The sequence below is a fragment of the Pyxicephalus adspersus genome, chromosome 7 (assembly GCF_032062135.1).
Source record: "Pyxicephalus adspersus chromosome 7, UCB_Pads_2.0, whole genome shotgun sequence".
In the NCBI taxonomy this organism is placed as follows: Eukaryota; Metazoa; Chordata; class Amphibia; order Anura; family Pyxicephalidae; genus Pyxicephalus; species Pyxicephalus adspersus.
The window spans coordinates 33,666,062-33,683,933 of record NC_092864.1 but is presented as its reverse complement, the minus strand read 5'-3'; the positions used below and the strand labels follow the sequence as shown (position 1 = coordinate 33,683,933).

The window sequence follows — 17,872 nt, the reverse complement described above, 5'->3', positions numbered from 1 at the left end:
GTGACTGTTTTATAATACAAACATTCTAAAAGTTTATTGGCTATAAACAGCACACATTTCTGTTGGCGACACTTTAAAGTAAATAAAAGGAAATATTGTGGTTGCCACAGCAGACCAGGCCTTTATGCCGGCCCTCAGGCTGTTCGCAGAGAGAAGAGCCAGAGTAAAGTCCTGTGTCATAGACTCAATGTTCTAAAGCAAGGTGGTCAAAATCACACCCTGAATTTATATCCCTTCACCTCTCATAGGAAGCCGATCAGGTAGGATAGGTGCCCAATTGCAGAAGGGGCAACGGGCCAAGGTGCCCAATGCCAGAGGGTCTTGGTACAAGATCGCAGAAGGCTATGGAGGCAAAGGAAAGCTGTAGAGTGCAGGAACACATACACATGGCAATACCTTGAAGTGTTGACTGCAACAAAGGGCAGAAGGTGGAGGGGTGTGGATCAGTTGGGTTAAAGTGAAATGGGTGGAGAACATTAGAATTGAACAACATCCAGTGTTGGGGTCTGCATCCTAAAATTGCAAATTCAAAACTGCTAGAATCTTCCGCAGCAGTAATGATAGACATGCTCCACACACATACATTCTGTTTGCACTCACTTGGCCAGGTCTTTGTCTTTGTTAAGATGCTGGAAATATGACGGCTCACAGATGAGCTGATTCTCCTGGCAGACTTGCTTACATGACTTTCCGGTCTCTGCAAGTTTCACTTGAAGGGCGCTTAACGGCGGCCACATGACTTGTCCATGACAAAAATCCTGAAGGAAAACAGCTTAATGAGACGCAAAATACTAATGACTCAAAAAGCAAAATTAGGACTGCACCTTTAGACGATCACCTATAGGTGGCACTGAAGTTCTAAGAATTTTTAAACTGAATACACCAACCCATCTCGTACATGGTAAGGGCGTTCAGTGGGTATCTGCAGATTAATCAAGCTTTATGGCTTACTAAAGGATCCAGAATACTTATGGACATAACAAACAGTGTAACAGAAACAAAATAGGTGAAAAATAGAAGTGACCCTAAACTTGACCCCTAAAATATTGCTCCCCTTTAGTCCAACCATAACTCCCCTACGCACACCATTCATCCCTTAACCTAATTCCCCAAAGAACACAAAAAAAAAAAAAAACAACGATAAAACAATAAACAATAATAATTTCGAGCCAAACAAACCCATACAGTTTGGCACCATAACATCCAAAATAAAAGGTTTTCTAAATCCTCTTGCTTTAGCATGAGAATTCCCCCTTACCTGTTTCTCAATGAACACATTCACCCTCTGCAGCATGCCCTCACATGTGAATTCATAGGGCAGGTAAGGTTCATTCTGGGGAAAAAAGCAAAAACTGTGTAACTTTATTTGTCACTTCAAGGAACAATCAGCAGCTCAAGTGAAACTGGATAATATTTTAGTACAAGTGTCAACTTATTTGTGCTTACAGAGCGGAACCTGCTGACTCTTGAGACTTCAGCTTTATTAAATTACTTATCCCTACAGAGAAGTCAGTATTTACCAAGTATCCCTCTAGGAGGGCCATTTTCTTGGCACATGCACTTTGCTTGCATATTTGCAAATGCTTTTGGAACAATCCCTGCTGGGTTATAAAAATATAAATGAGTGGCTATTCTAAAATGTCAAATGATAAATCATACCTCCCCATCGTCCACCTAGTATAGCAATTTTCAGACAATACCTATTATACTGAAAAAATGGTAACAAAAGAAGGTGTATTCCCAACATTACTAGTAAAATAAAATTGATGTCTATACAACTAGACTATATTTTTCACATCTGATTGAAGTGCTTCAGTAGTGGAATTAAACTCAAATTGTTTGAATTCAATATTGAAAGAATGAATAGAAGTCTCTGGCTGCTCTACCATTCCTCTTGGGTGGCCTGCCACAAAAAGGAGTCCGGAGTGTGGTGGATGCTCTGCTCACCTCCTCCTAAAGTCTGGAGTTCTAGTGGGGGATTATTCCCTTCCTCAGGGTATGCTTCCCACTAACCAAAGGGCCCGGTTATTTAGCACAGCCAAAAGTGTTCCCATTGTCTGATGGCTGTTACAGACATGAAAGCAGTGTAACCCCTCTAGGAAGATGCACAAAAAGGAATGAGAAGATCTGCCAGCAGTGAAGATGGTAGTACGGGAGAGAAGAGGTGGTAATTCATCCTAAGAACAATACAAGATGGACTGCATGAAGGGTAAATGTGTATTTTATGTATGTATTAAGTAAACATTGCTCTGAGTTTGTATTTTATAGGCGTTCAATTCCACTCAATCAGTGTTTATTTAGGGCAAAACAATTCTCTTCAGAGCACACTCCTTCCTCACACAGACACTTAACCAATTCTCTGCGTATAAAATATATACATTATATACATAATCTGTGTCAGTCAGATTTGCACAGAGGTAACAAAGGTCACATAACTTCCTTTCCTTACTTATGGCACAGCATTGGGGCCTAGACCTTGGAGGGTGTTAAGTATTGCCACTAATCATTATTAGGTTGATGCAGTGACTATAGGACTACGGCCAAGAAAGAAGGAAGTCAATCTCATTTTATGCCATTGGGCTGACCTGATAAATCTTGTTCCTAGTAGCATTGCTAAATGGTCCTAATCATAACCTGAGAAAATACTGGCTATGTTTTCTGGATGCCATTAGCTGTTTGCTGGACAGGGAGTGACCTTTAGGACTTATGTCTTACATTGGAACACTTCTGATAATAAAAATACAGAAAAGGAGGTGGGAGGGTGTTGAGATGTACAAGTTACAATTTATTAGTAGAAGACATTTCAATGAACCCTAGGAATCCATATTAGTACATGCAGACAGGGATGATATGCAAGTTTCAGCATGAAGAAAGAATCAGGAACCTTTTGGTTTAGTATGGCTTTCACCGCCTTCTCGACCTCTTCTGGATTGTTGATGTTCACCGTCCAGACGTGAGGCTTCCCGATGTACACTTCGGCATACGGATGCTGGGATGTGAGCTGTAAGAAAAGGTTTTACATTTGATAATAACTGTTAGGATCAAAAAGGAGCAATTTAGTTTTTAGTTTTAGAAAGTGGAAAATTGTTTAAACCTTTGCAAAATTTTCTTTCTAAATTGTTATCTTTGTGCTATTTGTGAGAGTCCTTTTCACTTACTATTTAATGTGAGGTTGTAAAGTACTACAAGTAAGGGAACATCTCTCCATTCTGCAAAAATGTCATAGGTTTTAAAACAGAAAGGGATAGGAAATTTAATTTGTATCCATTGGATGCCTGCACTTCTCCAAAATGTATACTGATCAGCCAAAATTAAACCACTTGCCTTTACACAGACCCCAAGCTGCCTAAACAGTTTTGACCCATTGATGTTTGGACTGCATAGGACCTCTGTAGGTGTTGTGAGGAATTCAGAAGTTACCAGCAGACCTATATTACGCATTGCCTTTGCCAGCCTACCTCGCCAGGGAAATGACATACACAAAAATCTGGCTATTAACAAAAAGACGCTGCTGTGCTGACGCTGTGTTGTCAAATTTAACAGTAAATTGGAATTTTGCTAGATTACAGGCAAGTAAACCTGAAATGTTTTTGTGAAGGCAGTGTTTTTAAAGTGCCAATATTGGGGAAAATTTACATTTTTTGCACATGTTTTTTCGCCCTGAAATTTGCATTTAGTGTACGTGTAAATTGATAGTCTGCCTTTATTATTTTGAGTGACCATAGCCGTTGTACCGCATGCTGCTGTAATGTCACTAGCTTCAAGTAAATGGATGGGCAGTGTGAGAAAACATAATGAATAACTCACCTCTCGTAGGGTTGGTTTGCCTTTAAAGAAATCTGTATTTCGGCTGCTTTTTGGTGGATCAAATTTGGGGTTCAGGAAAGCACATCCATTAGCAATGGCTTCCAACGGAGCTGGTCCTTCATAGGGGAATCCAAGGCCAACAAAGAGCTAAAACAATAGAAGTTGGATTACTTATGGAGATCTGGAAAATAGATTTTCAAGCTACTGAACAAACTGGTAGAAAAGTGACCAAGTGGGTTCATTCCTACTATATTCAAAAAGTATGCACAATGGGAGGGGGCGATTAAAGTTCAGTATGGAAGTAGTTCACTTATTGAATTCCATCAGAAACAAAGCAATCTACCCTAGACAATTTGGACCAACAGAATACAGTACGTTGCAAAGTAGGCAATAAATTGAAAGTTTTAGTAGAGCTCAATAAAACATGGAATATAATGGCGACACCCCTGAGGAATTTTGTCAAAAGCATTCAGATTTGTGGCCAACCTAAACTGCCATGTTATAATTCTATTGAATTTTCTCATCTCACAAAGATGGAAGAAATAAAATTCTGCCTAATGCCAACACACTGGAAATTTCAGAATCAAACAGGGTAACAAGCAGACACGGTCAGGAAGTTTAAGACTGTAAGTGCCACTTCATGTTCAGAGCTTTCGGTCTGGATATTCTCCAAGCACATGACATTTCATAAAAAGAGACTTTTTAAAATGTGCTTCAGAGAAGACCTGCAAGTGCATTTAGTTCTGCCTGCTTGGAAACACGGCACAGCTTAAACAAACAGAAAAGAAAAGGAGGTTCCTAAAGAGGGAATTTTAGAAGTTGATATAAGTCTAACAAAATGTAGTCTTGACATATTTATTGATGGCTTATAATATATATATCTCTATATCTATATCTATATATAAAAATTAGATGTTTGTTCGACCATCACTCGAAAACGCATGGAGACATTTGAACCAAACGTGCTAGACATATGACTCAGACTCATGTGAGTGCACCGCTGATCTTTGTACAGTGCTGTGGTATATGCCAGAGGTATATAAATGTATAATACAGTGTGTGACTGTGGGGGGACATTAGTGTGTGTGGTTAGGTCCATAAATATTTGGACAGAGACAACTTTTTTCTAATTTGGTTCTGTACATTACCACAATTAAATTTTAAATGAAACAACTCAGATGCAGTTGAACTGCAGACTTTCAGCTTTAATTCAGTGGGTTGAACAAAAAGATTGTGTAAAAAAAAAAAAAAAAAAAAAGGCTTTAGTTCCTCACATTTTTACACAATCACTTTATTTCAGGGGCTCAAAAGTAATTGGACAATTTACTCAAAGGCTATTTCATGAGCTGGTGTGGGCAATTCCTTTGTTATGTCATTATCAATTAAGCAGATAAAAAGGCCTGGAGTAAATTTGAGGGGGGGCGCTTGTATGTGGAAGACAACATGCGGTCAAAGGCGCTCTCCATGCAGGTGAAACAAGCCACCCTTAAGCTGCAAAAATGTGAAAAAACCATATATATTTATTTATATACACACACACATACATATACACAGTGTATATATATTCTTTCAATATGTGCTACAACAGGGGTGTCAAACTCGGGCCCCCAACATCCTTTTCTTTGGCCCCCAAAGGAATCCTAAATATAGGCCTGCCGCTGCATTGAAATAGCCCCGCTACTACAACTCCTGCCATCACTTGCGTCTATAGGCCAGCGTGGCCCCACATCAGACTGTTTTATAGACGCAATTAATGCCGGGAATTGTAGTAGTGGCGCTATTTCAATGAAGAGGGAGTTTCAGCGGCGGGTCACTCATAAGATTTAGCTCCGCATTGGCCGTGTCTGGCATTTCCAGCACTCCCCCTCAGCTGTACTTTTCCTTGCTACTCCAAGGCATGGACTTGAATGGTTGGATTTTCATAGAAGAATATTGTTAATATTGTAAGTCTGTGCAAAAAGGTTACCATTGAAATTTAACTCAGAAGGCTACAAATAGAGAAAGAGGCATAACATTTTTTCCCAAATAAAATTAAAGAGGAGAAGGAAAACCTCCTCAATTTTTTCAATAAATTTCAGGGTTGGCCTGCGACTTTCTCTTGGTTTTTAATTTTGGCCGGTGACACCCCTGTGCTACAACCAAAAAGGTGCTACAAGAGCAGCATCAAATATATGGTGCAGCAGCCACTAGATGGCAGTACAGAAGAAGGCAGAAGGGATGAGAATGGATTTACATTGGATGTCTGACCTAAGGAAATACTGTACTAGACATGTATAGGACATGTGTGCACATATCATTATTCATTTTTGTTAAGAGAACACAGACCAAATCTAGTGCATTTATCTCTGTTCTTCACCTTCTGATGCATTTTTTTTTAAAAAAGAGACAAACGTTGCAATGAGATTCTTCATTCAAAAAGTCAGTGGCAAAAACTCTTCTTTAGACCTGGCTGTCCTGCTTTTGCTACAATTAGGCTGGGTCTGAGCTCACTATAAGACAGCATGCCACAGACTTCTCTCTTCTACGTGCAAGAGTACTTGCACCTCTACCACTTGGCTGCTGGAGGATCAGGGTGCCCTATTTCAAAGATCTGCTTGACGGGGTGTTTTCTCATTATTCCTTAGTTTCAAAAGACCCCTTCAAATACAAAAATATATAAATGCTGATTTTTTGATCCTTTAAAATAAAAAGCTTTACTTTTTTTTTTTTTTTTTTTAAATAAACCACTTGCATCATCCTTGCATTTCCATGTTGCAAGCATATGCAATACTGTTCACATACAGCAGTGTGTTGTTAACCATAATAACACCTTCGTATTGCTTTAAATAGATATGTTTAATGTTCTGCCCAGCTCTTAGGGGAATAAATGGTATTATTTGCACACAATGTGTGTTATTTACCCATTCAGTGTTACATGGAAAGTATTATTTTGATTGGAGACGAGCGGCAGTGTTGTGATGTGCTTGCATAGCACTATAAGGTATTAGAGGAGTAAATAGACAGGATTAGTGCAGCTTTATGCTGAGAATACACGAGTGCTATTATCGGTTACAGCACAGCCAGCTCTCCTGTCAACAGTAGAATGCATCTCAGGCCTTTAGATCCCATTGTGACCCACATCAATGCAGCATTTCACAAAAACCTGACTGCAGTCTAATCTGAAACCCAGTCTCTTGCTGTCTTTACAATATCATACATATCTGAATGGCAGTCTATTTATAGATGGGTTGTCATAAATCTTCCAACATCTGTCACACCCTTCCCCTTATGAATTTTTTTTTCTATGGTAAATATTTCTGCTGCACCTTATTGGAAGCACCGATCTGTACTTGTTCTCTGAGGTTTACAATTTAACATACCACTCATAGTACTAAATGGGAAGGAAAAGTCAGTTCCCTAGGCACAACCAGAATAGGCAGAAGTAAAAATCCTTCATCTAGTAAAACCGCTCTTATATATGTGTATTTCATGGGAGTGCAGCTAAGATTAGCTTAGCTATTCGGGTTCTGCCTGGGGAACTGACTTTTCTTTAAACATGACTCCATTACTTCCTATCCCTAGCCCGAGACTGGACAGTAAAGAAGCAGCATCAGGCTCATGCGGTTGTCGCTCTGCTCTTCTATCTGTACATTTGTCAGCACAAAGTCTCTGATGGATCCGCAAACGCTATCCCTCAGTCTCAGTGCCTTGGTAGCGACACAATTATTGTTAAATCATAAATGCATTCAACAAGTTTTCTCATCACTTATATGTGCCTGGAAGCAGTTCTTTCTGGCTTATTTGTATGGAGAAAAATTTTTAGAACAGAGTTAACGGAACATGAGCAGTTACAAAACCCCAACTTGTGTGAATACAGACTATTGTAAAATCCAATGTGATAAAAGAAGTTTTTATGTTTATGTTGCTGCTATGGTGAACAATGAACATATAGTTAAGTTTAAGGTTTTGTTGTATTACTTATTTACTTTTTACACTGCTGACTCACTTTGTTATATCCTGGCTCGCTTTGTGGTTTTTATTATATTTGTGTCTGGCCTCCAACTACAAAGCCAAAACTAAACTAGAGAACTGAAGATTAGTATGGCTGGATGTATCTATGTCCTGTGTAACTTGTCCATGGATTTTATTTATTGTAAGTATATATTTAAAAATAACATAATTATATTAGGCTACATACATATGTCAGATGATTGTCACCCAATACAAACGGTACGGTCGGGAAAGAATCCGCCATAGGTACAGAGGTGGCCCAACATCATTCATGAAATTTTCTTGACAGATCCATGAGTGACCAACGATGAATGACTGCAACATAGGTGAAGGGAGAAGGACATAGCAGGGTGGTGCTTGCTCATTGTCCCCTGCTTCATAAAAGACAACAGCATTGTGTACAGCACTCATTCGTTTATCTGTCACTAGTATGTGGCTGGAAACAATCATAAAAGATACTTTCCAATGACAATAATTGAACGTGTGTACGCAGCCTTACAAAACAAATAGGCTTCAAAAAAAACAAACAAAAAAAAACATTACTAATAAAGCTTGAGGAGCGAATGTTCTGCTTAACCAATAAGTCCATAACGGATCCATATGATCTTGTAAGGCCTTTTCATTTGTCTAAAACACATGATGCTCCAGTCCTAGTCTTCTCTCTTTCCCTGTTCACACGTCATGCAAGAAATAACATGGACACTCTTATTGGATGTCCAGCAGCAAATCCAGAAGAGAAGCCTGCCAAGGAAATGTTCTAACTCGAATGGTGGTCCCCACATCTGGAAACAGCACCAGCAAGAGGTCCAGATAACAAACTTTGAGACTATCTTGGTTCACAGGGTTGAGGGAGAGAATTAAAGATGAAAAAGGCGAGTTCCCAGAGATCAATTTTAAACAGGGGCAAGTCTATTTTTGTGACAAGTGTAATGTTAAAGGGCAATAGAAGTCAATACGTTTTTTACATTTTTGGCAATTTTAGAATGGACCGTGCCATATTCTAGTTCATGCAAATAGGACATGTTCTGCTTACCTGAATCCAAGTAAGCGCAACTACAGTGCATATACCATTCCTATGTGATCACATTACATCTCACAACTAAACCATCCACTCACTTTAGTTTCCCGCAACAGGAACTGCAGATCCCGTCCACTCAAGATCCCGTGATTCTTCACATAATTGGGCATGTGGACTGTCCCTTTCTCATGTACAGTGCCGTGTACCTCCATATAAGTGTGGATGATGTCCAAATACGTGTTCTTATCCTGTGAAAAAAAACATGGCACTAGATAAATACCGGTAAAGGAGGTGATCACACATTTTCATATCAGATGTCAGCTAAGGAGCACCAGAATTGACTGACCGCATTGTGACTACATCAATAAATGTAAAAAGGAATTATGGGGGAGTACAGATAAAAAAATACAGAGGAGGCAGTTCATTGTGTATCAAAAAATTGGATGAGTCAGAAGGACACAGAAGAGAAATAGGTTAAAAGAAATGTAACAGTTGTAACAGACTAGAGAAGACAAATATACTGAAATTAAAGCATAACTAAACGTGCTTTTGTAAAAAGTGCTGACAGACAGAGCCCATGTAAGTCGTGTCTATCCTTGCCTGTCAATACTTTTTTTTCTGTAGACGTACAATGTAAGTGAATTTGCACACGTACAAAAGATGCGTCATCAGGGTCAGCTAATCTAAAGGCTGAGACTTTGAACACAGAAGGATGGAAGAATATTGTAAGTGATGGCAATAGAAAAGAGAGATGGCATTGAAGTTGAAATTTGGCCAACGTTTTCAAAATATAATCTCTCATTTTTAGTTCTACATTGAGACTGCTGCATAAAATATTTTGATTGTTTTTTTTAATTCTTTTGCTTGTGTATAATATTTACCAATAAACTACGACCATTAAACTTTTACAGACAGGAAAATGTGACAGATGTTAAAAAAAAAAAAACACAAGAAAAAAACATTATGGCTATATTCATGTTTTTTTACCACCACATGGGTGTTAAAAATAGTTAGGTCAAATAACATGCTCATCAAAAACTTGGCAGAGGCACGCTGCAAATCGTAAAAGTGGTTTTCCAGTGGCTTAATCCTTTACGACTTCTATCCAAAAAACATTCTCCATGTCATAAATCTTCAATAATATTGGTTGCAGCTACTGGATCGTCACTGAGAAAGCAGGTAAAGCTGCAGTTTAGCTGTGCAAAGCAATACTATTGTATGTGGTGCCAGGATTTAAAGGGTTAGAACAGGACTGGCAAATTTTTTGGATTACTAGGCCATTTCAAGAGGTCAAGAAGGAACACTAGGCCAGAAGAAACAAGGTGTCCAAGGACATTTTTTTTCCAACTGTGACTGCAAGCGAGCAGCCTCAGTCTTCCACTCATCCACGGTGTAGTCCCTGTACTTGTGCGCGTGCTTTGCATCAAAATGCCCCTTGAAAGTGCTGTTGGTGTCATTGCACACTAAACACAGGTCTTTGTTGCCTAGTTGGACGAAGAATAATTCGTCAGTCCATTTGGGCTTGAAGACACGACGTTCGAGGTCAACCTTCTGGAGACTGGTAGCTGCGAGTTGCTTCTGCTCTTTATGCATAGTAATTGGGGTTACTTTGCGGGAACTCGATGATATCGCGGGAACTCGCGATAGTGCGACAATTCAATAACGCCGGATCCAACAATAAATAACTAAGGGGGGGGGGGGGCAATAGGCCAGACTGGAATACTGGCTAGGCCGTATTCCGCCTAAAGGCCGGAGTTTTCCTACCTCTGGGTTAGAACATTAGCCAGGTTTCAAATGCTATCCAGGGCTTCTTTAGGGCTTTGTCAGATAAGCAAATCTATTTACAAGAATCCTCTTAATTTAAGGAGATTTCTGGCAAAGAAAATCTCAGTTATTTTCTATGGAATTGTTAGCTGGCTTGTTTACCAGATGTGCAGTGTTTTAGGTCAGCAACTATAGTTGATCATTTACTTCTATGCCTTAGATACAAATGATCGGGGGCCATTTGTAGCAAAAAACATGAAAATCAATGCTGTAGTACTTGTAGCAGGGAAAAACCGCCTGTGACTAGTAATTAATCACCGATATAAAATTGTCTGTTTGGCACGACCCTTTGGAGAGATTTATTCACAGTTTCATAACTCTTGTAGATTTTCCTTCATTTCCTGTGTGTTGAAATCATTAGGAGCAGGAAGAAAACGAGAGTAAAGATTTCTAACCTTTCCTAAAGTCTAATCTACAATTAGGAAAAAAAAATTATGGCTCGACTTTTAAAAAAGTAAAAGCTTCATCTGGTTCATTTTCATGCCTCAGTGGCAAGAGAGCTCTGACAAGAACAAAAGATCTCCCCATTTAAAAAGGCACAAGTGCACAATTTGGCTTCATTTATCAGTACGTGAAATATAAATTGTCAGAATATTCTATTTATTTCTGAAGGCACCACAGGCAGTTCTTGCAAATAAGGAAAGTAAACAAAAGGCTGGCCCCATTACCCACCTTGTGTGTACCTTTTTGGTACTTGCAACCAATAATACCTTGCTAGGTGCTTAGGTCTAGTACACAAAATACAACTTCCTTCCTGTTTTGACGAAAAATGTAAGACTTGAAGTGGATTTATTAGCTGACTTGTCATAAGGGACCGATTTTTTGGGACATGTACAGATCAGAGCTGTTGGTAGATATCAAAGTACACACATGCCGCAGGTGAACGATTCAAATTAGTTCAATCACTTGGCGTTTCTATCGGTCCTCTATCACCTCACCAACTACCTATGCTGGGCAACACAAAATGACTTATGACCATAATAAACTGGAAATGTTTCTAATCAACTAGAAGGGCACTAAAGAAGGCATCTGATTGATTTGAGGCAACATTATGGATTGGTAAATGTGCCCAGTGTGCACCATGTGCTTGCACTTCTGTTTAATTACTGATGGGTCGCCATATCCAGGTCATTTATTAGCTTTCCTTTTGTAGGTTTCATATGGTTTCACTCTTTTGCCCTGCTATTTGTCTTCTGGGGTATTATTTTATCTAAACTTTCTTTCAATGTGTTTTGCAGTTACAGTGTCATATGCAATTATTAAAAGTTGGCTGTTTAGTGTCACACTTGTATTACAGGCAGTCAGAATATTTGTTGATGCATTTGAGTGGTGATATTTCATTATGTACTTATATATTTTCAAATGTATTTAGAGGAAATAAAACTTCTTTCCTAATTCTATTTTCTGAAAATAATTAGTGGAACTAAACTAAGATTCCTCTATCAGGTTGGTCATTAATGCAGAAAGAGACAGACGATGCCCCTTCTGCAATATTCTCTCCCACCTGCCTTATCGTTTCAGGTTTTTGGCAAATAGTTGAGCTGTGCATGTGTAGCCAAATAAGATGGCCGAAGAGGTCAATCCATAATGTAAATCTCCTGTTCTATCCCAAAGGTGCTCTACTGGATCGAGATTAAGGGACTGCTAAGGCCGCCGGGTACAGGTAACTCATTTTTTGTTCATGAAACCATTGTGAAATGATTTGATCTGTGTGATATGATCAGCAATAATACTAAGGTAGGCTGTGACAAGGGTATGCCAAGAATATATCCCCACACCATAACACAACTACGAACAGTTCAGACGGCTGATACAAGACAGGTTGGATCCATGTTTTATGTTGTTGCCCAGTTCTGACCCTGCCATCTGAATGCAGGGCCGGACCAGGCAACCTTTTTCCAATCTTCTCTTGCCTAATTTTGACAAGCCCATGTGAACTGAAGCCTCAGGTGCCTGTCCGTAGCTGACTGGAATGATACGCTGTGTGGTCTCCAGCTGCTGCATCCCATTTGTTTCAAGGTTCAATATGTTGTACATGTAAAGATGTTCTCCTGCATATCTCAGCTGTAACAAGGTAATTTGAGTTACAGTTGCCTATCAGGTGGAACCAATCTGGCCATTCTCCTGGCAGCAACAAGGCATTTTTTTGCCAGGAGAAGTGCTGCTCACTGGATCTTTTCCCTTTTTCAGACCTATAAACCCTCAAGAGAGACATGTACATAAAAATCCGAGAAGGTAGAAGTTCCTAACATACTCAGGTGAACCCACAAAGTTACTTATCACCTTTCCTCTCCCTTATGATGCTGTTTGAATTACCGGAGGTCACTCCTTGACAATGTTTACCATTGATACTGTGTGGTTGGCCGATTGGAGGTGTGTGAAGAATCTTACATAAAATAGATAAGTTCAAGGCTACGTACACACGTCAAATGATTCTCATCTGATAATCGCCTTGGGGCTAGTATCTGACAAGAATCAAGTAGCATGGTGGCTCAGTGTTAGCACTCTGGCCTTTGCAGCGCTGAGTCTCATGTTCAAATCTGAGCCAGGACACTATCTGCATGGAGTTTGCAGGTTCTCCCTGTGTTTGCATGGGTTTCCTCTGAGAACTATGGTTTCCTCCCACATTCCAAAAACATGTGGTTAGGTTAATTGGCTTCTCCCCACAAATGTACCTTGGACTGTAATAAAGACAAATGACTATGGAAGGGATACTGGATTGTGAGCCCTTTTGAGGCACAGTTAGTGACATGACTATGGACTTTGTAAATTGCTGCATAATATGTCGGCGCTATATAAATATTGTATAGTAATAATCTGGCATGTGTACAGTGCTCGTCTGACGTCGTTTATGGATTGGTCCTGGCGAATCCATGAATAACAAACAACCGTAATACAAACTGACTGGGAGAGAGCGCAGCAGGGTGCCACTCAGTCGTTCTCCCCCTCCCCTCTCCATACAGCAGAACGCAACTGTATGTACAGCACTTGTTCAATTATTGAACATGTGTATGTAGCTTTAGACTTTATACAGAGAAGGTTCTCTGTTAGTTCTGGGTGCTGAAATTAAGATTCTGAGTGCTAATAATTAGTGCAATCACAGAAGTCCCTAACTATCAGTAAATCCCAGGAAATCCTCCATTCCCCAACCCTAATCCTTAAAATCTGTATCTGTAAGTGTCCTACTTTATACAACTTGTAATAAATCATAACATGCTCACTAGAAATACAATATGGTTTCCCAAACTTATATCGTAATAAAACTTGACCCCAATACTTCACCCAATTCTAAAAGGTCCTGCCTATACGATAGACTCCCCAAACAAACTATAAAAAACCCTTAAAACTTAATCACGCACCCATAAAAACCACTTAAAATTGAATCACGACCCCCTAATACTTGGGTTTAGGTTTCAACCTAAAGGACAGCAAATTTACCCATTCTGTATTCTGACATTGGCCTGTGCTGAATCCATACTGTTTGCGAACACTTTAATGCAAAAATATATTGGCAGTGAGCTTTTAATGACGAAATCTGCTGGTCTGATAGATGGTGATCTAGGCAAGGCTGAAGCTTTATCTTGTAACACAGATACGGCATTTTTTTTTAAAGATGGAGATAAGAGGATAAACTAGTGGACTGAAGCTGGTCACAGTTTACCATGTAAGCATTCTCTGCCTATCTCCATGGAAATCGACTCAAGAAATGCATCAGTTTGAATTTGGTACATTATGTAACAGTGCAGATACTCCTGTACCCTTTTATCTTCTGCTCTGTAAATGGAAATGTGCAGCTACAATTGAATAATTTTCCCCTAGGTTAGACAATGACACTGCAAGGTATTTTTTGCTACCCAGGATTGATTATGGGAACTGTGAAAAAAATTAGGAGCAATTTACTCCACTAATAATATTCTGAAAAAAGCAGCCAATGTAAGGGACAACCTATACTATGAATGCACTGGAACAATAATACTTTACATAAAAATAGAACTCCAGAAATATCTATTAGGTGATTTAAAAGTAAAAAAAAGTCATAAAAATGTATTATGAATGCTTTACAGCAGCTTCAAGACAGAAAAAAAAATATAGTTGCAGGAACCATGCCAACAGGGCGAGAGAGCAGAGGGATGATTTCTTTACTGTGCTGCTGCTCCTTCTGTGTCTAATCCGCAGGGGGAGCACATGAAGCTGCATTTCTAGCTGTAAATAGAAATGTAGATCAACATTCTCTTTAGGACTAGATGGGAAGAAATAAAAAACTTTTGACAGGTAAAACAGTTCTTTATGTATTTTATCTGTGTACGTAGCCATTTGCCTGGAGCTCAGGTAAAAAAAAAAAAAATGAATTGAGCCAAATTTTAACATGACAAATGATTTTAACAATGATTTGCCAAGCATGAGCTCCTGGGCAGACTGTTTGATTTATACAGCTGAGCTTTAGCAAAATACACAAAGCAGGAGTACACAAAAGAATGAATTTGCTCATCCGACACAAAAGCCAATATGAACTTAACAGGAACAAACCAATTTATAGGGGTCAAGCAAATAGCATTTAATACAAAACAATTACTGCGATAATGGGGACACAGCAATTGTATGCTGCAGATTTATTTTTTTTGAGCAACAGATCAGGAAAGATAGCACTTGCTGTACACTTGTTTTTTTAAGTCAGACATCAAGAAGGACCTAAATTCTAAAAATCAGAATAATGTTAGCGTGATAAGGGGCAACAAATATGTCACTTGATATGTATGATGCGTATAGTTTTTGGAATATTTTCTCTACAGGTTGTGTCACTAAACCAATGTTCATTAGTCATGCTGATCTCAAAGTTATAGACAGTTGTCCAGGCGGCTCCTCTCTTGAAAAGAAATCGCTGGTTTTTGCTGCATGTTAGAAGCATTTCACAACGTGCAATAAAACTGCAGCATGTCAGATTGTTTAGAGAATGTCCAGAATCCTGTAGCCATTTGATTTATGGATTTCAGATTTTCAACTTAGCATTACATGTGGTAATTACCTAGGATGAAATGTATGCAAATGCAGCTTTCTTAGAAACACCTACAGCTATAGACTAAACTCCTCCAACCTTAAAGAATTTTGATATTTGTATAACTATTCCTAAAAGCAAGCCCACTGCTTGCATTTGTGGGGATTGTCTCAGTACACCTCTCAAATGCCAAGTGCCCAAATGTTTTGTAGAAAGCTATGTACAGAACCCTGCTGGACCCTCCCACCAGCCATGCTCTGCCTGAATTGCATAGTAAAAAAACAAAGTCCATTTTATGATGCCACTAAAGTAACGTAGGTAGGTAAAGTAAATTATGGTAGGTAGGTCATAGAATCTATGAGAGGCAAAATAAAAGCAGATTCTGTTAATGCGTACTTTCTGATAGCACTTATGGTGCTATATTTTGCTGGGTAATATTGAGTGAAACTTTTCACTTTTCTGCATGATACTTTTGGGCTACTGATTCCACCTTGTTCCAGCCATAAAAGTTTTACCCATTTGCAATTTCTGTGTAGATGTTAGCTCAGCATTAGGAATAATCGGGCTGAATTATGGAAGTATCCTACGCTTGCAATCACGCTTATAATGAATATTTTTAATATTGATAATGAATATAATTTGCCATTCTCAGAGCAGGGACTGCTGTTGGAGCTGGGTGTGCGCTTTCAGTTTTAAAAAGCATACTTGGGGGAAATCAGTTGAAAAGGTCACCAGATTGAGAGATGGGGTGGCTGCTGTTGCATGCAAGATGGCATCTCCCAGACGTGGCTTAAAGCATTCTGGCTGACTGGAAATAAGGAAACCTTTTAGGGAGAGTAATGTGTAAGGTACGTGGGCATAACTTGCAATGAGAAATATGTTTTTGATAGAGTAATGTGACCATGTATCATCAATCCTTTAAAAAATTTAGCATGAAGTAAACAGAAGTGTTAGAGTTTTTGAAAGTTTTCTTTTTGCGTACAACTGGGCAGTTGGAGGTCTTTAAAGAAATTTTTACCATTGTGGATGTGATCATGGTTTGGTTGGGATGCAATTTGCTTTCACCATTACATTTGGCACCCTAAAATGAAAATTTGCCATCATCTTGACTCTGGGACTTGCCCTCATCTCAACAAACGTTCTGTTCAAATAACAAATATCAGATTTTTATAATATACAATTCTTATTTCTGGATATACTATGAGTGAAGTTTCAGGTTAAAAGACATGAATCGCACCTCCAGCACAACAAGACGCTAGCTTGTGCTCTTCACTCCTATGAACTCTGGAAAAACAAAGCTTAATGCGTCCATTGCATAGCACAATACCCTACAGTGATAAAAAGGAATGGAAAGGAAGAAACATACCTTCCAGAAATTATCGACTTTGCCGTAAACAAGAGACTGGTTCTGCCTTTTGATGTCGTTCATGTGTTGGATGTCGCTGGCATTGAGATGTTGCTCCACCACAAACCCCAAGAAGCTGTTATCTGGAGTGTGAGCTGTATGGGGGGGGGAGACAACGTGCTTTAAATACAGATTCAGCTTAAACAAATAAAAAGAAATCATCAAAAATTATTTGTGCGCTCAAAGAAATTCAAGAAAAGTCTAACATAACCTAAAAGTTTCAGGTCCTGCAAATTAGATATGACTTGTGTTATTCGTAGATATGAAAAAAACAGTTCAAAGAAACATTAACCACACACATTTATGAAAAGGTTTAAGTTCCCGTAAGTCCATCCAGTTACTAGGCTGATAAAGGGTAATGTCACCAGATAGGCAAGAATGCTATCAGATACATGGAAGTGTTACATTGCAGCAGCATAAAAAGCTCTGTAAGAGGGTAAATAATAGAACTGAACATTGTTTAATGCTAATAGAGTGGAGGAGTGAATAATAACATTCTGGTATGTCCCTCAGTTCCAGTCCTAGAGTCATTGTTTAAAAGGTACAGTAAGTGATGGGAAGTTGTTTTCATGGAGACAGAGATCCCATTAGTTATAGGTGTTCGTTGCTACCTGTGTATTTCGGTCCAAATAAATCATCCTGCAGACATTCTTGTCTTGGTATCACAAGAAATAGATTGGAAGTGAAAACCTTTCAATGGAATTATAGACAGCAATAGAAACCTCACAGGAGTTTTAGCCCTTTACTATCTTGAACTAAAGAAAACATACAGACTGGAGATAGCCTTTGAAGCATACCTGGAATCTGATGACTGCATTTCTACGTACTGCAGGTG

At 39.0% G+C, this 17,872-nt stretch overlaps 1 protein-coding gene across 1 annotated transcript in view; it reads right to left on the bottom strand.

Annotated features, from left to right (window-relative positions):
• Positions 1-17,872, bottom strand: part of MGAT5 (alpha-1,6-mannosylglycoprotein 6-beta-N-acetylglucosaminyltransferase) — a 98,243-nt gene that overhangs the window by 5,956 nt on the left and 74,415 nt on the right. The window contains exons 11-16 of the mRNA XM_072418078.1: positions 16,999-17,132; positions 8,914-9,063; positions 3,808-3,954; positions 2,885-3,001; positions 1,259-1,333; positions 601-758 (exon numbers count right to left, since the gene is read on the bottom strand). Of these exons, the coding sequence (XP_072274179.1) occupies positions 601-758; positions 1,259-1,333; positions 2,885-3,001; positions 3,808-3,954; positions 8,914-9,063; positions 16,999-17,132 (781 nt within the window). The remainder of the gene's footprint in view (positions 1-600; positions 759-1,258; positions 1,334-2,884; positions 3,002-3,807; positions 3,955-8,913; positions 9,064-16,998; positions 17,133-17,872) is intronic.